A 25,017-nucleotide genomic window follows, 5' to 3' on the forward strand; every position below is an offset into this window, starting at 1 on the left:
CACTCGGATATCAGGTGATCCATAGCACTCTGCTCTGTATCGTATGATCAGTCAGGGGGCCGGGTTACAGGTGGAAGTCTTCCTCAAAGAGCGAGGATAAAGACGCAGAGAGAAAAATAGGTTCAGTGTTTTCCGCGGTTATCAGACACTCGCTATCAGAGCTTGTTTTCGATAGAACAGGAAAGAAAAGCACATCTACCACATTTTTGGCCAGTCTACCTCATATCAATCAACTGCGCAAATACTTGATATTGATATATTTAAGAAACATTTTAAACCGTACATTCTCTAAATATCTCACCCCTTGTTTTAAAACAGTACATTCTCTAAACATCTCTTCCCTTCTTTCAAAGAGACAGACAGAAACTGCTGAATTACCCTTCCCTCCGCCAAACCCCCCCCCGCCCTCTCTACCAACCATCTGTGCCCCCTCACATCCCTGAGGACAGATGAATGCCATGTGAGTGTCCCTTAACCTCCATGACATCTGCCCGGCCTGCAGTGCATGCTGGGATGGCGTAAGACTACTACGCTCTTTCTCCTGTTGATCCAGGTAAACTTTTTGTTTGCTTTCTTTTCCCTCCCTTTTTTCTGTCTTTCTTTTCTCTACAATGTGTGCTCCACTCCACTCTTATTCTCTCTCTCTCCTCTTTCACAGCCTGAATAAAGCCAGCAGAATAGACCACTCATCCTGGAGAGAGAAATAGATAAAGACAGACAGACATAGACAGAGAGAGAGAGAGAGAGAGAGAGAGAGAGGAGGATCAGTGGCTATTGAATGTGTGAAGTAGAATGTAGAACTGGGGGCGAGTCTGGTTCAGGGGTTCTGGAGAGTGTGAGAGAGTGTGAGACTAATGAGTGATATTCTCAGTGTGAAGTGTGAGCCTGTGAGATTTCGAAGGCCCTCCAACTCAGGGCTGAATAGCAGGAACTCGGCTACTTTAGAAGTCATTCAACATGGACTAACAAAATGAGGAGCATCGTAGCATCGCTAAGTGGCCCAATCATGAATGGTAGTTGAGAGGGGAAAAACTATAAACCCAAATCACAAACAGAACTCTGTTGGCAAAATTTACTTATCGTGATGAATGCAGAAAAATTGTTAGAGGTTGGCTATAATGATAGCAAGAAAGACATTTTCTCCCAAACACAACTGACCTACTTCAACTAAAAGACTTTCTCAGCCCCTGATGACCTAGAAAGTAATTTTGTTCATTTGGATTGACATCTTCTGATTCAATGGTGACCACTAGTTTTCCAGTGGTCCAGAAACACATTCTCATTTGTGTACAAATACCAAAAATATGAACAAGTAGACAATACGGACAGAATAATGTCATTAATAAATCTCCAGGGGATTAACTGGGGTCATAGAAACTGAGTGTTACTGTAGGTTCATGGGGTGTCAGTCACAACATTGAGACTGATAATCTAAACCCTTAATGTACCCGCTATGACTGGTTAATCCTCTGAAAGCCCTCAGTTTTGTCTCTCGGGTGAAAAAGTCAAAAAGCAGATCTGGAATCTTAGTCTGTCAACGCCTCAGGGCCCTAACTCTCCTTGCTTCCTCCTCAGTGTTTCATCATTCCTAAAACCCGCCCGCGTGCATAACATAAGCTGCTGAGCTAAAGGTGTCAGGCCTACCTGTCGAGACGGGCCCCCCTAGCCTTACGGAAAGCCCTGAGGGACACTCATTATATAAGGGTCTTGTAGACAGGAAGACAGACGGAGGGAGCGAGAAAGAAAGACATTATATTCCAGCCGCTGTCCCATCTGATCATGGACCCTTGTCATGATAATTGTCGGGCCTCATCTGATCAGTTTGAACATTACACTAACTTAATTCATGTCTAGAATGCCTTCCTGTACACACATTATTGACAATTATAAATATCCACACCACAGCATTCTATTCTCCCAATGTTGTTTTATGGATGGCTTGAACCACTATTTAATACTGGCTTTCTCCACAAAACATACCAACCATTTTACACATTATACCATACATGAACTTAGTATGCTAAACCAGGAATTCATATTGTTAGCATTCAATCACAGCACACGTGATCTGCCTCTGATGACTGGGATGAGAGCTGAAGTGGAGGAGACGGAAAATACATCCTTATCACACGCTACATTTTGAAATCACAGTTTACACAGTTATTACGCATTATACAAGCTACTGTATTTGTGTACCTGTCTTAGACACAATGTCTTCTGTCGCTTGAGATATACCCTGTTCACTCAACATGGCAATTTCAATTATTGCTGATTTATGGCTGTGCTGTTCTAAGACATTAAGGCGTTATTGACAACCTGTGTAATTTTATTATTAACACCTATGGTGAAATGCTTTGTGGGGTGGTAATGGTGAGATTGGAGCCAGCCACCACTAAACACAACAGTCTGTCCCAGCCAGCGAAGACATCTTGTTGAAAACATTCTAGTGTTGAATTACCATAGACGACGGCTGGTCACTAGATTCCCTTGGTTTTCTATGACAACCAGTTACTAATAGCCCAGACAGGCATAGAAAAACTCCTAACAAGGAAAAGAGACAGAGAGGTCATGGAATTTGAAGGTTACCCCTGTCTAACGGCGAATCAAAACAAATAAACGCTCAGGTGTGTTATTCTCTGTCGAGACAGTGTCTTAATGATGCAGAGTTAACGCAGACTAAATAATCCTGTCTCCACGTGCGCTGACAGCTTCAGAAATAATTGACCAGCATGCTGCAAACGAGAAGCACTAGGCAAAGAATTCAAACCTATGGCTGACAGACAACATTGAACATTTCACTGGATTTCTGCATTAATACACAAAGCAATGTCAGGTCAGGGGTAGATGAGGATTGCTCCTGTTAGGTATTTGTGATTGCATCTCTGAGGGTAAATTACCTGGGACTTCCAGTCATCTGGGCTAGTTAACTAATTTCCTGACAGCAACCTACCTCGCGAGAAAATACCTGGACTTACTAGCTGTCAAAACCATGATAGATTGTCTCTTTTCTTGTCTCTTTGTCCTTTTCATTGCTTCTAATAACTGGCACCGTTTCAGACTAAAAACCTAATATCCAATATCTCCCTCTAGCCTGGTGAGAAAGTCTCTTTCCAGACAAAGATGAACAGACGAAAAAGGACACAAAGAAGCACAGCCGTATTGTATAAGAGCAGGGACGTCTAGAAGTGAGTCATTACCCACACGTTCCCAGGAACTCCAGCATTCTTCTGATTATAGCTTTGAGCACCGACAACTAGACACACACTGTATCCAGTTACCTGTCATTGTGCCGTCATACTATACAGAACACGTGTAAATCATTCCCTTTCTGACACAAAACCATGGACGACAGAGTCTCGAAACCTTCCCACTGGGGGTCACAAAGACAGGAGATACCTCGATACACAAAGCCCTAGCTTTACCGGCCAGGATGTCAGCTGCCAGCGCCGCAGAAACCACAGTACCACGGTGGCGAAGAACCGTGCCTCTGAGCTATCCTGTAGCTGTACAATACCTCCCTGTGTCGCACTCAGCCACCAAGGAGCTCAACACCACTTCCAAAAAAAAGAAAATCCCAAAGCAGCGCCACAGTCAGTCTAACCTTCTCCTCTCTCCCTTTTCTTGTCTGTGTGTTCCTATCCACGGCTCAGTGTCTGAAAGACCGGGATGGAGGGGCTACCGCTGTCATCGTCTCGACAATGACAGTAGGTGGAAACGCTATCTTTCATTACAGCCAGTATAAACAGTGTGATCTATCAGTGCTGCCAATCAGGGTGATTGATTAGGCACCGTCAGAGGCTGAAGAGTGACACGTAAGAAAAGTTTGGTTAACAATGCCTGTAGCTAGCTGGTTCCTGAGTGGTGTGGGCTGTTGGCTGCTGCCTGACTGGCTGCCTGGCTGGCTGCCTGGCTGCCACAGAACAGGGTGATTAATGTGTTGTCAGCCTGTAATCCCACACCCACGCTTAATGAGGCAGGAATTTATCATCTTTACAGAGTGGCACATGTCAGAAGAGGAAAAGGAATCCAAGTGCTTGGAAACAATATACTTTTTCTTGCCGCGTCTGACAAGGCTGACAAGCCTTAAAAACCACAAAGAGGGTCTGTGTAAGCAAAAACTTCAATGGAGGGGACTTTCGTTTTGGCATCCTTCATCTCTCCCTCCCTCCCTCCATTCCTCACTCCTTCCCTTGCTCCTGAAAGTCAACAACTGCTGCTGAGAGCAGAGAGTTTCCCATAGCACCGGCCTCCCATAGCACCGGCCTCCCATAGCACCGGCCTCCCATAGCACCGGCCTCCCATAGCACCGGCCTCCCATAGCACCGGCCTCCCATAGCACCGGCTTCCCATAGCACCGGCTTCCGAGTAACACAGCACAGAGTAAACACCTTTTGTTCAAAACACTGAAATGTTTTTAAACTAATATCCCTTGTTGTAAAAAGGCAACATGAGGACAGAATGTTAATCATCACTTATGCTAAATTAGTTTTAGGATCCCATACACATAATACACAAGTCATTCGGTTTATTACATTGATGATAATCATCAAAACAATCATCTAGAAACCATAAACACACACAGATCCTCACATTCTAATCATTCAGATTAAGAGCTATACAGTTGCAACATTATACAATAAGTATTTTAGCACAGTATACTTATAACTCACAGAGGCGGCATTTTCATTATCTGATAAAATCTTAGGCAGGATTACTACAAGGATGCTAACCAGACCTAGATACTACAGATGGAAGTAAGGGCGCTAACTCCTCAAGGAGTATTAGCTAACTTGGATACTTTCCACATTGATGAGGAAAAGTAAATGTTGACTAAATACTAATTCCCCTATCAACTAAAGGAGATAAATTACAAGATTGATAGATAATGAATCTCTCTGTCAGAGAGTCATCCAACCCCCGGCACGTAGCAAGGAAACAACAGTCCTCCAGAACCCAACCAGCTGTCTCTCATTAGGGTGCCAATGTATCCTCATAACTACTGACACACACACACACACACACACACAGGCCAACACAAAGTTGTGATTCTAACATGAAAACACACTTGTACTCTGTCATCCTCAAAACTGAATTTCCTATGCCTTGTTGACCCTGACAGTCCTTGAGTGTTTACCCAAATCAAATGTTGATAAAGGAAGTGAAAGCTAGCTCAGTATTTTGTGATTTGAAAAAACATGAATGTAACTTTCTCAAATAACTGTATCTACATACAGTAGGGCTTGGGAGGGTTTTGTGGGTACTTTCGTTAAAATGGAAAGGGGAGACGACTGAGAGCTGCATTTACTGTTTGTTGACAGAGTCTGATCATAGGTGTTAACTGACATTACAGATGGAGTGGAAACATTCCATTTCCCCAACCAGCAACAATAAAGAAGTAATCATTCCCATTGTAGTATTAGTATACCAAATACCATATCTCTGGAAAATTATTCACTTTCCAAATGCCAAAAACCTCAAGCTTAATATTATGATAATGACAAATAAGTCTTCAAATGCTTGGATTTTACAATGTGATATTTTTTTTCAAAGTGCAGGGCTTACGCAAGCATTGTTATTATGGGTCAGCCTTGGACGGCTTTCAGTCGGGCCTCAAACTAAAACACTAAACGCATCAGACATCGAGACAACAAATAATTCACCACAATGGCTTTCCCTCCATTTTCTTCATACCGAAACCCAGAGAGGAAAATCCCTTCATATAAAAGCAGTTCCACTCAAACAGTCATAGAGCCCTTAAAAACATCTGTTTATTTTTATACGTTTTGGCCAAAATGAATAATCCATCATTCCAGCTATGAGAGTGACATGACACTGAGGTCACGCACCCTGTGTCGCTACACTTTGAACCATCTCATAAATCACTCCTGCCGCTATTACTTACAATTAAAGGAGCTTTTAAAGTTTTACAGTGTGTTTATGATATGCAGCGCCTGTGATGTGATTTATAAGGACACTGAGTCACTCCCTATGATTACAGTTGTTTGTGTGGACCGTTGCCCTCTCAGTGACCTCACAAGCCACAGCTGCCAAATCGCTTAGAATGCAGAATTTAGCACGAATCCGCTCACTGTTTTCAGAGCTGGCTGGTCCAAACACTGTGAGACCAAACAGACACCTCGCTGCGTTGGATCCGTTCAATCGCTTGAAGAAAGGGACCATGCGGTCCACGCCGCCCCATAAACGTGGACGACGGTGCTTTCGAATTTTTCTGGAACAAAGTTTTGCAGGAGAATATAAATAGAGACTGAGAGATAAAGAGGTAGAGAAAGAGCAAACAATATAGAGCTGAAAAAGACACAGTACGTATGGCAGTGTGTGTCTTGTTGCCTACACACGTGAAAAGAAAAAAAAAAAAAGCCATATTAAGATGATTATAGAGACGTACAGTAACATGCTGTAATGGTCATGATGTGAACTGGCCTGTCACAATTAAAAAAGATGAATCTGTTGTTTTCTGTGAATATAGTTGTCTGGAGTCTATCTGAATGTCATCCATAACATGAATTAACAATGTTAAAATACGGCAGTGAATTCTTAGTGACAGTTATACTGTCCTTGCACCAGTATTGTGTGGTATGTCACTTACGATTTAACATCTGTTTGCTGTTCTTCTATCAACGTTTTTAGTCTTGTGTCTTTCTTCTGCGTGAAGAAGAGGTGGTCCCTCTTGCATTGTAGCAGTCACATAGTACTGTTGTAATTCTTATACCTTATCAATAGAAATTAATACAAAAAACTACAAATAAATGCCTCATTGACGACAATAAATCAATATGTACTTCAGTCCATCAACAGCCCAACGTAATCTAGGAATGTGAAAGAAAACATCCAATATTTCAGTGTTTGCACAAGCTAGGCCAATACAGGGTAGGTCTAATGACTATGGAGACACATCCTTCACTGTCCTGACTAAACCTACAACTAACAGAGCAAAGACATTGTCTGACAAAGTAGGAAGTCATTGAAATATTCATGAAGCTGAAAATATGTAAATGTCTAGTCTGAGAGAAAATTGTATAATAAACCTGCTTTCCCAGCAATCTGTTTGGTAGTATTTTCTTGTCCTGTTGAGAGGAATATTCGGGGAGTTTTCTCAAAGGACACATATATCCTGTAAAACGATTAAGCAAACCCACCGAAGGAAAATCCACAGAGCCAGTGCTATATCGCATGCTGTTTGTTATGTTGGAAAGCTTCGGGGAACTCATAACTCTCTAGATGAACGTGGCATCATACTTTACAGGCCACATGAGATTAGAAAAGAAGAAAGAAAGATAATAACTGATGTCCCTCTATTCCCTTCTAGAAGATTTGTAATGCAAAAAATGCCACAATCGTACATCATCTGCAGGCCTATCATGAACAAGCATTGCTCTCAAATCATTTGGTCTATTTAGATACAGGCTGTGGACTGTTTTCCTCTGTGCAAACTTGAAGTGAACCGCTGTTGAGTAAAGCAGGTTAACATCAGCAGAGGGAAAAACAGAACTGAAAAGATCCACTTGAGGACTTTCCTGGCTCTGTCACTGTCGATTCCACCGAAAAGCCGTCACCATGAGAGCAAGGGCTCATGGGAGACGAGAGCTGGCTCAAACCTTCCCGCGACGCCGTCTGCTTTGCATTACACGCAGGAGGATGTGGGGAGAACAATTTATGTCTCTGGCTCTGAAATCAAGTCAAACTCTCCGTCCGAGCAAAATCTAAGTGACATCCGAGGAACCGTTATACCCCCTGACGTAGCTACCAAGCTGGGTTTAATGGCAGGGGACTTACTTCATTCCATGTGAAATGTACTTTAACATATGGCACTGGTAGTGAAACATTAGAATGCTGTTCAAATATGACATGGCGTTGCTGAGTGATGCCTGGGATGGCAGTAACACAGAACGTGTTTTCAGAGCGTTTTGATAGACGTAGTCATTTTGAACCAAGGTTTCAACAACATAACAAGGGCTTGGTGGTGGTGAGACAGCGGGGAAGGCTGGGGAGCGAAGCCTCGGTACAGACCACATTTATTTTCCAAAAGCAGCCCAGAACCGTCTAAATGGCTCTGTGCGGTTTAGCGCCATTGCATTCCATGACCTCCGAGTCCTCAAAGAGAATTATCACATTATGGCATTCCAACACGCCCAATTTCCCAAAATACAGCTCAAGGCTTTTCCACTCTCTGTGTCGGTTTGTCGCGGTCTGGTAAAAACACTTCGATGGCCTTCACTCAATTGAACTGTTTACTTCAGGTATTTGTCCCTCCCTCCTGCTCTCTCTCCACGCCTCCCTCCTCCCCCTATTGCTCATCCTCTCCACTCAGGAAATCTAAGAAGACAGAGAGCCAATCACCAGTCTTCATAACTATGGTTAGTGTCAGAAACATAGCACGACAATAACACCAACTCACACAGACACATCTGCTGGCATTTCCTGGGCCCAGGGGTGCATGGAGACACACTATCAATTCAATGTGCTACAAATGATCCTCACCCAGACAACTTGTCCAAAAATAAATGTGCATTTCTTAACACTGCTGACAGGTACATTCTGCAGGCCATACTGGTGTTTGAATGAAATGTGTTGTAAGCAGCTCTTACAGCACAATGTAAAATACACCAGTTTTATACCAAATTATAAAAAGAAACGCTGTGCGCGCTTGTGCACGTGTGCTTTCTCTAAACGTTCCCCCGAAAACACTGAGCAGACTTCCAGCTCTCTGGATGTGATTTAGTAAACTTGGAAAAGGTCAAGAATGTTAGAGAAGTGATGGTATTCATAATATATTAAAGCCCATTGCTTCGTTATCAGAACCATGTGTCGGCCTCAACGGCATGATTTAAAAGCAGTTTAAACTGTGGTCACACTCCCTTCTGATGTGACTCAGACGTAGTGCGCGTCCCAAACGACCAGCCTAGCGCCTAAATGGAGCCCAATGGGAGCCTGTCATGGGGCCAACTAATAGGGGGCCATCTGGCCTGCAGCCTAAGAAGTGTACAAAGTTCAGAGCAATGTAGCATGCCCGGTACATGGTCCGATTCATCACGGCATCTGTACGAACAAGAAGAGCGAGATCTCGCCGTGTCCTGGGACAAGGAGTCCACCGCAACGACGTGGGTCCTCCTCATTTCAGTGGAGATTATGAGGAGGGCACCCTAAACACTGGTTATTTTTAAAGACCCTAACTACAGCATCCACATAGCTCTTTCACTGAGAGAGGGAGAGAGAGAGAGTCATTGAGAGCACAGTGAGTACTAATTAGTGTCCAGTGTAACACAGAATCCAGTGTTATGAAGAGACACCCCACAGTTACAAGACATAAAAGCAAAACACAAATGTCTAATTACCGCATCGTCTCCCTGTCCCTACCGCCTTGTTTGTCTATGCCACTCGTTAATTGGTGACCCACACGATTGGTCAAAAACACAACAGCTCCGACGATGGAGCCAATTACATTCTGGGGAGATGGGAGGGGGGGGGGTGCTTACGCCTTGCTGGGCCGTCATGGTTACGGCTGCCAAGGCACCACTCAGCGCACCCTAAACAAACTGTTAGGGCATGGAACCAACCCTGCAATCAGGGGGAAACACCACCCCAACTCTCCCCTTTTCACTCCCTCTGTTTAAACCACATCACCCCAACTCTCACCTTTTCACTCCCTCTGTTCAAACCACATCACCCCAACTCTCCCCTTTTCACTCCCTCGGTTTAAACCACATCACCCCAACTCTCACCTTTTCACTCCCTCTGTTTAAACCACATCACCCCAACTCTCACCTTTTCACTCCCTCTGTTTAAACCACATCACCCCAACTCTCACCTTTTCACTCCCTCTGTTTAAACCACACCACCCCAACTCTCACCTTTTCACTCCCTCTGTTTAAACCAGATCACCCCAACTCTCACCTTTTCACTCCCTCTGTTTAAACCCATCTAACTAAATAACGTACTAAAGTAATAGAGAATTCACATGTTCACATTAGTCCAACATAGACTTTTTACAAATCATTTATGAGCAAAGTAATGATACATGAAGGGTTTAAAAGTTATGCACTACATTGACTTAAAGGCAGTGCAGATCTGATTGTCTACTACACTGAAAAAGAGAAATTGAAAGTTAATCTATTTAAGTAAAGCATTGAAGGACAATAACATGAAGGGACATTTTCTGTTACCGCAATACTATACAATAAACTGCTATTGCACATTGCAGCTTTTGATATATACTCTGACACAAACACATATAAATCAACTAGAATTAGATAGATAATCTGCAGCCATGTCAAACTCTGTGACAACAAAGGCAAGCATTGCTGTTACATTGGCAGGGCTATGTAAATATAATCCTCCAAAGTGACTTTTGCCTGCCAACAAGCATTGTTGAAGCCCTCTGCTTCTTTTCATATAAAGTGGATGAGCAGTGTTTTCATTCCACTATTCTACATCTTCCAAACATGCCAGAATGGGGTTAAATTATTTCAGTGTTTTTCATTCTTGCTCTGCCACTTGCACGATAAATCAAGAACAAAGAGTTGCTTGAACTGACACTAAAACACTACAATATTTCGTCTGATAGTTGAAAACGATAAATATTTTGTTTTCTTAGTGCACTTTTAAACCCAGCGTCTGCTTGACATGCATCATGCCTTTTGATTGGTCGGCTTTGTTCTTACCTCCCAGACTCCTCTCTGTCTATAAGGCTCTGGGGACCATGGGGCGACGCGGCCTAGCTGCTCTAACCGGTAAATATTTCATGACCTTACAATTACATGAAATCAAATCTTAGGAAAGCTGTTCACACACTCTCTCCACAAGAGCGTGAGGGGAGGAGGATTTTGGAAGAGGGGCGAGGGGAGTTACCGTCTACGAAATCCCAAACTCTAATTAGTCCGCATGGTCCTAACGAGCGAGGGATGAATAAGTGCACGGCCCGGGGATGAAGAAGCGGTTGTGACTGGTGTGTACGTGAGCTGTCGCACCGACGGCCATCTCTGTCAGGCTCCGCAGCGCCACGGCAACCGGACAGCCGCCCCGTCCACTTTGATCTGAGCTCATGCATACCGAATGAGGTCAGACTGTGGTCACACACACACACACACACACACACACAGGCCTGGGCTCACACTACACACACACACACTCATTAAAGAGAGAGTCCCTTGGAGGGAGGGGGGGGGGGGGGGGGCAAGGCCTCTGTTCAAAGGGCTGCTGTACCAGGACCCCTGTGATGGGAGACTGACACTCAACGCGCAGATGAAGTAACGAAGACGGCTGGTACAGAGAGGGGGGGGGGGGGTAGCGGATGAGAATGTCAGCTTCACACTGCTCCTTCACATCACAGAGCCATGGCCTTAATAGGGTTAGAAGGGTCGGACAAATGATTGACCCCAACACTGGGTGAGGAAGTGATTAGATGATAGATATATCATATCATCTATCAGCTCTATCACGCTGCTAATGAGAAGCTCTCAATTCAATCCTTTGAAGGGCAGAAAACTGAAGAAGTCATTATTTGGTTCCCTTTTTTGGACCGGCCTGTAATGTTCAGTAACTCCGGACCACGGGAAGTTGCTCCCTGTTTTTAATGTATCGGACTTCAGCCCAGCTCCCCTAGACTGAAAAACCCCTCTGCGAGTCACTAAATGTCCACACCCGGATAAACGCTTTGTTACTTGAAGAGACTTTAGACAATATGTAGCTTTCAACTGAGCTTCTATTTGGGACGCACGTCTTAGTCCCGGCCTGTATTTAACGTATGAAGGCAACCAGCAACTCACCGCCATGTCGGGCGACTTGGGTTTGACCACCTTCATGAAGGCTCCCCGGGCTACAGCCTCCTGCTGTTCGGCCTTAAGTACCTTTCTGGTGTCCAGGAACTTCAGGGTGGGAAGCTTGTGCAGAACAAAGTACCTGAGAAAACAAAATGACACGTGAATAAGCGAAGACATCATTTTTGGCAGCAGATACAGTACATGTCTGAACATTAGTTATCAACAAGGTGTTTGGACCTACGAATGCTGATACGCTGAAAGCCGTTACGTGGATGAGACTGTATATCACAGGTATGACACCGCATCGTTTTCCTAGCTAAATTGTAGTTGGTAATCAGTTTATAAGGGCAATAAGGCATCTCAGGGGTTTGTGCTAGAGACTCTTAGCCGTGGTATATTGGCCACATTCCACATCCTCTTGAGCCTTATTGCATAAATATACAACAGAGACGTGCCTTGAAACTTCTCACTAACGTTCATTAGCTTTTATAATGTTTTGCAACAAATATCAGGTAATATAAATATCAAATATCATGCATTAAAACAAACACATGCAACAATAGTCGTTTCTACATTATTTGAATAAAAAAGCTATGGATTACTATACAAGTTGAACACATCTGAACTGAACACAAAAACATGGGCTTTTGTAGCTAAATATAACCCGACAAAGCAGACCAACTAGTTCATATCCATGTACAGAAGCAATTATTCAAATCAAATTCAAATTTGTAAAACAGCACATATCAACAATTTTTTTCATGGAAAAGACGACAACTTGTTTACTCAATAGAGATTTAATGCCGATGATATCTATCCTTCCATGTAATAACCTTCAAAGCTGATAAAAATAAAGACGGAAATATAAATAGAAAGAAAAGAGATACGCCCCATCTGCCAAAGCTGTCATTCCTGGAACATCACTGATCTCTTCTCTACGCTGTCAGACACTCTATCTTTCACTGGGAGGGAGAGGAAACGTGGGCTAGATAATGGCTGGGATAGGGAGATGAAAAGCAATCCTTTCAGAGAGCAGAGGAACAGACGTGTCAAGGCTGGAGGTTACAGCCCAACAGAAGAACCAACTAACACACACAACTGCTGACTGAAGGGGGATGAGAAAGATGGCAGGACTACGGTATGGGCACAGACACACCCCATACAGAGGGTGATGATATGGGCACAGACACACCCCATACAGAGGGTGATGATATGGGTACAGACACACCCCATACAGAGGGTGATGATATGGGCACAGACACACCCCATACAGAGGGTGATGATATGGGCACAGACACACCCCATACAGAGGGTGATGATATGGGCACAGACACACCCCATACAGAGGGTGATGATATGGGTACAGACACACCCCATACAGAGGGTGATGATATGGGCACAGACACACCCCATACAGAGGGTGATGATATGGGCACAGACAAGCCCAATACAAGGGGTGATGATGAAACAAGCCTGACAAAGAGGAAGACACAATTCAATAATTTTTTCCCGCTGTATAGTTTCCTCTTATGACATTTGAGGCCAACGGCTTGAGGCTTGAGTGCAGGTGGAGGTTGCGGTGAAGACTGCAGAGCACCTGAGGCAGAACTCTCCAGCTGTAGGACAAGTCTTTGATCGGGGAGGAACAAGAGAGTGTCAAATGAGATTATGTCACTCAGGTTGACATGTTAACGCGGCAGAACAACAACATGTCACAGTGAGTGCATGACATAGCTCTGAGGTCATGCTTCCTCGTTCACAGCCCAGAGGTGGAGAGAGGGAGGCCGGGGGAGAACATTTTGTGTTGATTTTGTGGTTCTGTTCTTGACTAATTCAGATTTGACTGTATTGTAGCTTTATCACACATGATATATTGGTATTCATCCGTTTGTCTGTGCATTTTCAGAATGAGTGCTTCGCTTGAAAGGATACAGATCACAGGCTGTTGTAGCTGGTGGCATTAAGTCTACAATTATTTTAGACCATTAAGGAGTTCCACAGGGTTCAATTCTTTGTCCTATATTGTATATTAATTATATATATATATATATATATATATATATATATATATATTAATAAAATAAGTGGCTCACAAAATTGTTTATTTCATTTTTATGCTAACAAAGTATTCTACGATATAGCTCCCTCTCTTGAACAAGATGTTGCAAACCTGCCGTTTGATTTCGAACAGTTACAAAAATAACTTACTAGGCTGGTAATAAATGCTAATAAAAATAGAATATGCTTTTTTCTAGGTTGCAGAACCTGGATGACCTTAAAATCACTGCCCTAAATGTTTGTTTTATAGAATGTTTTGCTTCTTACAAACACCTTGGGATTTGTTTAGATGAAAATCTCTCAAAAAAACACATAATAGAGGCTTGGTAAAAAGCTAAAGATTAAATTTGGTTTCTTTTATAGGAATAAATCCTGTCTGTCAAGTAAGAATTGAAAAGATATTGTCCAAACAACTTTTATCTCGCTACCTGATTATGGTGATATACTATAAACGCATGCCTCAGCGTGTATACCCAAATCTCCAGATGTAGTCTCACATTCGGCCTTGTGTTTTATCACTGGTGGAACATTTTCATACTCACTGCCTGTAATATGCCTCAGTTGGCTGGGAGGCACTGACATCTAGAAGGGCCAGGCACTGGTTGATGGTTTTATATTAGGCAGTCAAGCAAAAACTTTTTGAGTGTCAAAGACTATAACAAAGAAAGTTAACAGAAGAACAAAAGTTACCAAACACAATCTCAAGACTGGATAGTGCTGGAGATACCACAGGCTTAAAACTGCTTTTCAATACTCAAGGAACGCCGTCCAGAGGGATTGTGACTAAAATGTTTCTGTTCCTATAAGAAATCTTATATATAAAGGATATTTTTATTGGCAATAGAAAGGTAAAATTAATGTCCATTTTATATGTTTTTTTATTGTTGTAATGTAGGTCTCAGTTATAAAAGAAACCAGTTGATTCCTCTGTATAAATAAAGGTAAAACACAACAAAAGAAAAATAAATATTTCTGTAATTGAACTACCATTTTACTACTGGCCATGGTCATGAGAGGCTTGTGTGTCTGGTGGTGTGGCCTGACCTGAGAGCCTGAGACTGGGCTTCATGCACAGGGCCTATTCATTAATCTGGGCCAGAGTTGTCCTAACCTGCATTCTGCCTAGCCCCATCATACGTGGAATGAAATTGATTTCTGCAGTGTGACACGTTATGAATATTACATCACAGGTCCACACAGAATGTCTGTCATTCAGTCAGTCAGGGTAGAATGGCTTCACTTAGCAGTAAGATAGGAATAGATGGATGACACAGATACTAGAGAAACAAACAGAGGGAGAGAGGAAGAGAGAGAAAGAAAAAAGAAACTGATGGAGAAGGAAAAGGTAGCCTTAAATGATTAATATATAGAACACAGGGTCAGAAACAAGCACTTAGGGCTAAAACAGACAAAAGAGAGTGCGTTTTTCCTTTTATCTTGTTTCATGTAAAAGAGGCAGACAAATGGTGGTCACGTCGCATGGCTTGAGAAGGGGCTGTGATGTTTAATGCATGGTCTGCTCTGGTACAGTAGGCTGGTAAACACTCATTTGTGGTGATAACTAGTCACACATGAAATGCATTTTGTCCGACCAGAATGCAGAGACGTGGCTTGATAAAGCTTTTAGAACCATGTGGTTTAATCCACAATCTGCTTGGGAAATGTTTGCTTCCCAATCAATACATGAAATAAAAAGTTCCCAAAAATGTATGACGTTTTAAATTGCAGAATGAAAAAAAGCAAATGAATAAATAAATACTAATATTAAAAACATAAAAAGTATTAATGTAAACTATTGCAATATGTGAAAAATCTAGAACGGACAGAAAACACCAGTGTTTCTTTTATTACATCATCACTGTGTGACACTTTGGCAATGGCCTGTAGCTTTGACTGTTAACCTCATTCATGTGTGCGTGTATGTTTGTGTGTGTCTCCTGGCACCCATGTGTCTGTGTTTACCTGCACGTATGTGTGTGTGTGTGTGTAGACATTCCTCTACCTGTATCGTTGGTAATCGTCCTCATCCTTGTCTTGGCTAACCAGCTGGTTGGGGCAGGCCTCGTTTCCCAGCAGGCTAAGGTACTGCAGTGATGGCGTAGTCATCGCCAAGTGCTCCAGCAGCACCTCGATGTCAGTCACGTGTCAAAGGTCAAGGTCAACACTGTTAATTACATTAGCATTTACCCACGACCCCCCTCAGCCACACACACGCGCGCACACCCATTCTCTCTGCTTTCTGCTTTCAAATCCACCAGGGCCAGCAGAGGCCAGTCACAGCCAGTGTTGTTTGAATGAGCAGATAGAAGGGCTCACTTTAAGACTCAGAGTTTGACATATACTTGGCTGTTTAGATCACTGTTCTCTTTATCCTCTCTCCCCAACCTACATCTCTGTTCCTACCTCCTCTCTCTCTCCCCAACCTACCTCTCTGTTCCTATCTCTCCATCTCTCTCTCCAACCCACCTATCTGTTCCTATCTCCCCCCTCCCTCCCTCCCTCCCTCCAACCCACCTCTCTGTTCCTATCTCCCCTCTCCAATTCGGCTCTCTGTTCTTCTCTCTATCCACCCCATCTCTCTACTCCTCTCCCCCCACTCTCCTCATCCCAGCTCACAGTTCTTATCCTCCCCTCTCTGTACCCCACCTCTCTGTCCACCCCAACTTTCTATTCCCTGTCTCCCCCTCTCCTCACACCACCTCACAATTCCTCTCTCCCCTCTCTCCCTCTTCTCCCCACCTCCCCGTTCCCCTCCCTCCTCTCTCCCCTCTCTCTCTCTACACCCCACCTCTCTGTCCCCCCAACACACAAACACACACACGCACACCCCAACCCCCAACCCTAGGTGGCCCGGGTGTGGAGCGTTAAAACATTGACAAAATGATGGATGCCCTGTGGTTCAAACGGTCCGTGATTCCCAGAGCCGATGCGGTGAAAGAAAAAAAACATCCCCCCCCGAAACATGGAGAAAAAAGAAAAAAAAGCAACCAGCCTCACAAACAGGACACATTCATCACTAATACATTCATTTCATTGGAAAATTGAGCCCCAAAGTGTCAAAATACAAGCACACTAATGCAGTGGCGGAGTGTGTAAAATGGCACCGCTCCACAGCAACGTGTGGTCTAATTGGGCCATTAGCATGTGCAGGCCACTTCACAGACCGACTCAGGCTTCAGAGACGCTGACATGCACTTCAAGGAGCCCTAGTTTTTATGTCGACACAGGAGGTGTGTGTTTGCATCATTACCTCGTAGATGGATCTACTAGGCTGAGGCTACCGGGGGAACACAGGACGCATTGTTAGGTTGGGATCTTAACGGTAAAGGAGGACCCTGAAACAGATTTTCTGTTGTCTGATCATCAGTGGCGGCGCAACATTCCAGCGTGTTGATTTGACTAGTGTGTGCCAAAGGTTAATGTTTACATGGTCTACTGTTAAAATAGGAAATGTGCAGTTCATAAACACACATATACATATATACACATATATATATATATATATATATATATATATATATATATATTAGTCTCTGAAATTGTATCACGTGTTACGAGCAATGCACAAAGTCAGTAATGACTCCATTTGGTGATTCATATTTTTGTGTCTTATTCACCATGTTATTTTCATAGGAGGTTTGCTGGTTTTACCACACCAAACCACATCTATCCATGTTTGGAATTGCACGGTTAATTAATATTTATTTTTAAGTGCCCTTCCTCAAAACATTATGGTCTCTTCAGAAGTTCCTCCCATTCCCGTTTTTCCTTAACATATCAAAACAGATCGAAGTAGCTTTTAGCTGTGTCTCCACTAGAGGTCCCTGTGGTTTAGAAACCAATCTGTGTGGGGTCTGAGGTAGACATACATGCCTTTACAGCACTGCATTTACATTTACTAGAAATGCCAAAGACTACTTTTAAAATAGTTTGTGAAAACAGAGACAACGACTTAAATCAGACATTTAGCCTACAGGAAGGACAGCCAACCTAGAACTGTACTTAATTCAATCCTCTGGTTTTCCGCCATAGCCCCATGAAAAGCTAAATGAAAAGCAGGAAGAATGAGTGCTTCGCTTAAAAGGATATTTGGTTCTTATTGAGTGTCAGGGTGTGGAGGGTGGGTAACCTGGGCAACTGGAGGTCGTTTCCAAGCAGATTGTTGTCGACGACCAGCTCTTCCAGCCCAGTGAACGCTTTGAGGCCCGCCAATGACCTGCATTGATAAGACGAGAGAGAGAAGAGAAATATGATACGGCCCTAAACCTGCGCAGTAGGCCATGGCGCAGAAATAAATTATATCAGTCTTTTTTCCACACATTGGAAGAGACAGGGAGGGTTTGGGCAGGGGCCTGTCAGAGAGGGTTGAATGATGTGAATTAGTGGTGCTGAGTTCCCCTGGCATGACCTGGACCCAGGACTCAGCCGAGACGGACTTCCTTCACAACGCTGGCAGGATGAGGGATGGGGGTCACCAGTGAGTAGCCAGGATTCAAAACAAAAGGCTTCAGAAATGCGGCGGGCAGGATGAATTTGTCAATGTCTTGTGCCTGGAGGCTCCTGCTTTGGCCTGACCCTCACCCTCCATTCCCAAGACAAATCACTCTGTCACACTTCACCTTCACTCCCTGGACACAAATTTAACTTGTCATCCATCATCTTCTCAGCCCAACCAGTGGAATACGTAATACGCACTCCCGCAATCGCACACAAATGGAAAATGAATCTTTTTAGCACCTAAAGAAAAAAAAAAAAAAAAAGAAAGACCAAAATGTTTTTAGTTCAATATATATTTCATTTTTTGCCAAGGACCACAGAATCCTCTGATGCAATCTTGCACGTGGATTTCCCTTAACAGTCACCCAGGAACACAACGGTAAGATAATGGAGAGCAGGATTTAGGTGTGATATCAGTGTTGATTGTGTACACAACCCGGGTGTATAATCCCTCACACCACTGTTGGGCCACTACGTACATGCCCTGTGTTTAGGTCACAGTGTCAACACAACATCTCCACGTGTCCAGGGTTCTCAACTTCCGTGGCACGTAAACATGCTAGGACCTGGCTGGGCTGAGACCGGAACATTCTGACTGGACTACTGTCTTACTGTGAGTTCATGAAATACCTCAGTACAAAATGCATGTGCTAAATATGTGACACTTGATTTACCAATGTCAATACTGCTTTCGTTTAAAGTTGTAAACAAGTAAATGCATAACTTTACTGATGACAAAGCACAGTCCCAGCAGTAGTTCCAAATACTCTGCGATGTCACTGTGACTACACAATCGTCGTCATGGCACTATCTGAGACTTCCCGCAAGCATCACAGTTCAAAGCGGCCATGGAGGGAAAGGAAATGACAAACATCAGACTTCCCAAGTGAAACGACCAGTTCTGAAGATGGACAAAGACTCTTGATTATGAGACTGTATTTCCACTGGAATCCCACACTCACATATGCACACAACAACACACACACAGACACACACGCCCGCCACAGAGCAGGATGTGGTTTGTTTGGCGGTGCTGGGCCCTGCTCTCTCCTAGCTGTGAATTTAGTTGATTAGATCAGCCGATGCACACAGCAGTGGTGACATGAAAACAACAATTAATGAGCCCTCCTCTGAGCCACGCGGCTTCTAGTAACCAAGCAGCCCACTGGACTACTGGCTCTACTGTACTGTACACACACACACACACACACACACACACAGTGTGACTGTGCACACATTAAAAACAGCCTGTGTGTGTGTGTGTGTGTGTGTGTGTGTGTGTGTGTGTGTGTGTGTGTTTGTAGAGGTATTTTACTTTAATTGTCTCCAGCTTTCTTCGGCGCCAATTTCCCCTAACACCCTAACAGGTTTCATTGCTTTTCTACTTTTAATATGGAGATGGCAGAGTGAAAGCAGTGCCGTAAACGTAGCGCTGCAGTAAAAAACACGAGCAGACCTCAGAAACTAATGAGGATAATTGTACGGTGTCCCAAAGCTTCTGTGGCGGGGGCTGATGGAAAACACACATGTCCACAGCATGGAAAGGGAAGGAGATTAGAGAACAGGAAGGAGAACAAATGAGGGAAGTTGCAAGGAGGCCAAACTCAGAGAGACAAGAGGGGAGACATCCCAGGGTCCCAGAGAAGTGTGAACAGAGACAGGGGCCATCTGATCCATAGTCTAATGTAGACACACTGATCCATGGAACAACACTGACAGACACACAGAGGAAAGAAAACTCTTTATGATTATTGGCTAAATGGTGCGTCACTCCTGCCAAGGTCGTTTGTCCCTCACTTAAGCAACAAATGAGGAAAAGGGGAAAGAAGAGGATACAAAAGGAAGATCTGTTAAGGATGAGAGCCTGAGCATGCTTTGTCGTCGTGAGTGCATGCTTCCCAATCACAACGCTGTGTAAATTGACTGCGACACCTTACTGTGGTAAATTGGGTCGTTAAGGCCTTCATTTTGAGTATTTGTGTGCACAACATTATTCCTTGAAGCAAGGCAAAGTCTAGTAGTCGAAAGTCAACATGCTTTTTTCTGTTTATATCGTATTCTTCCCCTTCGTAAAAATCTAAATGACATTGTGTATTCATCGACTCAGCGTGGACACTGATTATGGAACGCCATTTGGGTCTTTGTGTCTAAAAATTGCCATGTCAAAAACACAATTTGTCATGAGACTATACTACGTTGCTCGGTTAAAACAGTTGAACTTCAGAATAACTTTATAGATAGATAGGAACTATAACAAACTAAAAGCTAACTCATGTCATTTTAGCAGCTGACACCACACTTGTGCAAATATTGACCAGGTCCAAACACGACCAACAATGAAAACGGTCTTACAATTTAGTATACAAATGATGGCATGATAACACTTGCTAAATATGTAACTACAACAGATTGTGCCGTTTAGATGGTGGGTTTTTTGTTAGGGAAGAACAGTGTATCAACAAGCTAGCTTTTTTCCGCCCAGCTTTCTCAGCTACGCAGACGATGAGCTGGACCGAATTGGTCTGCATTTTTCAGGGAAGAACATAGTTTACACAATCCAGTTATTTATGTCTTTAGTTTGATTTTTTTGATCAGTCCTAATGGCTTAAGTACCTGTTATATAAGCATTACAAGTGATAGCCCAACCACTAGCTAAACAAGAATGTACTAAAGTGCTGATCTGACATATTTGGCGCATTAAATCCTGTCATTTAATTTTCAAACACAAAGACGTAAATGGAGTTCCATAGCCAATAGGATCCAATAGCTTTAATATTTGATTTTGCTTGTTTGGTGTTTTTCCTTGTTTGTTTGGCTACTATCAGTTCTTCTTTGGGATTGGGTAGGTAGATGGCATCTCATGACATCACCCTCCACTGTATCCGCTTCCCTCCCATCTCAGTTTCTCAAAACATGAACTCAAAACACATCCGTTTTCACACGTCCTAAACAAATTCAGAACAAAAACACTGACGGCTGAGACATGCCCGCGCCTTAAGGAACAGAATTATTAGGATGAGGAGGAGGTAGAGGAAGAGGGAACAGGGGGAAGAATGGGAGGAAGAGGAGAAAGGTAGGCTCAGGTCGATCTACATCAGTGATGTAGCGTTGTGTCTTTCTCTTGTGTGTCAGAACAAATCACAATCGGCGCTCTTGTAGTGTTTAAAACTAGAGGTCAACTGAGCTATATGACAACATCTGTTACGAACGAATAAGTTATTAGTAATAACCAACATGAGATACAAACCTCATAGCATCAATATATCTCAGGACAGACCTAATGAAGACCAGCCATCCTGTCAAACGGAATCAAAACCCACAGATACAGAGGCGGCTCGGTGCTCATTTTACTAGATGATACAGCCTTCACCGAACCCCATCAATTTTAGCAGACCTTTTCTCTGCCAGAGTAAAAAAAGATATATATATATATATACACACACACACACACACACACACACAAATAACCTTGAAAAGGCATACAAGCTAAAATCCTGCGGCCCTGTGTAAAGCTGGAGGGGCCTGCGTGGTGTCACTTCAAAGATATTCATGGTGGTGGATCTGCCAGAGAAGCCATCTTTTTTATTCCAGCAAGAAGGCCCCAGACTGGGGGAGCGACAGGCAAATTGACACACTGTTCATAGGGCAACAGATAAATGTTTGATGAATTGGCCAATACTGGAGCCAAGATGGCCTTCATATGTGCATAATGGACTAGCTGCAGCACACTTCAGATGGCCTGCCATGATAAGGCAGAGTAATGAATGGGAGAAGGGAGTGGGGCTTGGGAAAAGTAGGAACTGGACGGGCTTTAATAAACTTAATAAGAAAAGTGAATGGAGAGAGATGGAGAGATGTGTCTGGGAGAGGAAAGAGAGAAAAGGGGAAGGAAGGGTAACGTCCAGCTGTCCAACAGCCTGAGTAGCTGATTTGGCTTCAGTCTTTCGAAGCACATCATGTGTTCCTGGCAGCGCATGGCTGTCCTGTAATTAGGGCAGGTAATGTACAGGTGAAAAGCCAAACACAGCTTACTGGAAAGACATGTGTGTTTAAAAACATCAGATGCAATGAGTGGAGCGGTGTGGTGTTATATCCTAGACTCCAATCATGACCACTCCCCCCATGCAAACCTCGGTTACACCCCTCCCCATGTGCAGGGCTTTCTTGTGTGGCGGTGGTTTTGAAGTACTCTGTTATTATCTATCTCTATCTACCACCCGGCCCCCATCATCTGGCATGTGCCCCTTCACACCACCCCTCTGCTCCCACAGTCCCTCCACCCCTCTGCTCCTACCGTCCCTCCATCCCTCTGCTCCCAACATCCCTCCACCCCACTGCTCCTACAGTCCCTCCATCCCACTGCTCCTACCGTCCCTCCATCCCTCTGCTCCCAACATCCCTCCACCCCACTGCTCCTACAGTCCCTCCATCCCACTGCTCCTACCGTCCCTCCATCCCACTGCTCCTACAGTCCCTCCATCCCTCTGCTCCCAACGTCCCCCCACCCCTCTGCTCCTACAGTCCCTCCACCCCTCTGCTCCTAACGTCCCCCCACCCCTCTGCTCCTACAGTCCCTCCACCCCTCTGCTCCCAACATCCCTCCACCCCTCTGCTCCTACAGTCCCTCCACCCCTCTGCTCCTACCGTCCCTCCATCCCACTGCTCCCAACATCCCTCCACCCCTCTGCTCCTACCGTCCCTCCACCCCTCTGCTCCTACAGTCCCTCCATCCCTCTGCTCCTACAGTCCCTCCACCCCTCTGCTCCTACAGTCCCCCCACCCCTCTGCTCCTACAGTCCCCCCACCCCTCTGCTCCTACAGTCCCTCCACCCCTCTGCTCCTACAGTCCCTCCACCCCTCTGCTCCTACAGTCCCTCCACCCCTCTGCTCCTACAGTCCCTCCACCCCTCTGCTCCTACAGTCCCCCCACCCCTCTGCTCCTACAGTCCCCCCACACCTCTGCTCCTACAGTCCCCCCACCCCTGTGTCCTAGTGTCACCGATCTCAGGTGGCAGTCATATAAAAATCACACATCCAGGACACTCATAAAGACTCCCCCCTATCTCCCCCCTCCCCCTCTCTGTCTACCTCCCTCCCTGAACACATGTCAATTCACACGTTAGAGGATTACCCATTTCTCCCTAACCGTACTGCTGTAAGTGACTACTAATGGGCTGGCTAATCATTAGGGTACATGTGGAGCAGCCGCGTAAATCCTTCCTGGACGTGTTTTATGTGTTTAATCTGCTTTGAATGGGAAACGCTTGGTGGAAATAAATGTAAAGGCATTACTTACCAGTGCCCTGATTAGAGAAGACAGGTTAAGACTGAACAAAGACTGACGTCAGGTTTTTTCATAAACAGATTTAATTGAATACAGCACATTGTCTAACATTCACGCTACAGCGGAAATAGTCTGCACGTGACCATTTTCCCCCCAAAATCAACGTCAGTCGAACCTCAACATGCACATGTGGCTTGTAATGACAGGAGAAATGTCACTGATAAAGAGAAATAAAGAGAAATATCACTGACGGTCAAGTGTGCTCTTCAGTTCCGAAGCGTTGGTATGGAGAACAAGGTCCTAACCACAGTAGGCTGTTGTCCTCTACTGTTTTAACTTCTCTTACATAACTGCTCATCTGCCTTGTCCCACTCAGGAACAGGGTGTCACTAAGAACCATTAGGAGTGGAGCACCTTCCTCCATGATGGGTCATTTTCCAAAGGACAGAATGTAGTTTGCCATTGTGTGACAACAGGATGCTCATGGTGTTGCTTTTGTTTATACTTCCGCTAGCGACAATGGCCAAGTTTGCTGTCTGATGCTATAGAGCATCTATGAGCCTCCAGGAGACTGAGTGGAGATGTGATTAGTGTGAAAGTCTGTCAGGCTTTTTGAGTTATACACTCTCTACCGTGGCTCTCTGCTCTCAGGGAAGTGTGTATATCCTGTGCAGTTAATATTATGTCCCATGTCATCATACAGTAGCTGATAGCCCAGTATTTCAGACAGGGACTGATGATTTAACTTCATGCTGCCCACTTCAAAGGTACTGCTCAGGGGTCAGATTGACCTGGCGTTGTGCCTCCCCAAACCTCCCAGATGTCCCGTTCTACTAATATTATAACAGGGTAACGAAGACCCATGACAGAGTTGACCTAATAAGCCAGGTTTGATCCTGTACCTGGTTTTGCCCAGGCATATATTAAAAGCTCCACCACTCTCCAGATCACCACACCAGTGCCCTGAGGAAGTGAATGTCAACCGACTTCATCACCTCTTGACGCAACGTTGCAACGCAAGGAGGAACAACCTCAAAGCATGGTCTGTCTATCGCCTAAGTGATCTCTGTCCTTCCATTCTTCGGCGCAGGTAAACGTGTTTAAAAGTAGTCTGATTTGAGATTCCGATCCAGGAAGGTAAAGAACTGAGCCCAAAGTGCATCAACTCGGAGAGACTTCGCAATTGGTTGTGATTGATTCAGCCAAACGGGCCAGAGTGTCAGGACTTTAATTGTATAAAGGTGTGTAAAGGTGTAGTGTGTGTGTTATAACGAAGCCAGATACCGAAGTTCACCCAAAAGCCTCACTTGGTTAGGAGCCAAAAACAAATATATAGGATTTATTTCCAACCTGTTTTAGACACATTTCAGACAGAAAATGATTTAAAATTAGTATTAATTA

General features: G+C 44.2%; 1 protein-coding gene across 2 annotated transcripts in view; it reads right to left on the bottom strand.

The window, feature by feature from the left end:
* Nucleotides 1-25,017, bottom strand: part of lrmda (leucine rich melanocyte differentiation associated) — a 260,200-nt gene that overhangs the window by 71,282 nt on the left and 163,901 nt on the right. For both annotated transcript variants that reach the window (XM_010869987.5, XM_020047595.3), the window contains exons 3-5: nucleotides 17,925-18,051; nucleotides 15,838-15,977; nucleotides 11,784-11,916 (exon numbers count right to left, since the gene is read on the bottom strand). In XM_010869987.5, the coding sequence (XP_010868289.1) occupies nucleotides 11,784-11,916; nucleotides 15,838-15,977; nucleotides 17,925-18,051 (400 nt within the window). The remainder of the gene's footprint in view (nucleotides 1-11,783; nucleotides 11,917-15,837; nucleotides 15,978-17,924; nucleotides 18,052-25,017) is intronic.

This window comes from Esox lucius, chromosome 6 (genome assembly GCF_011004845.1).
Source record: "Esox lucius isolate fEsoLuc1 chromosome 6, fEsoLuc1.pri, whole genome shotgun sequence".
NCBI lineage: Eukaryota > Metazoa > Chordata > Actinopteri > Esociformes > Esocidae > Esox > Esox lucius.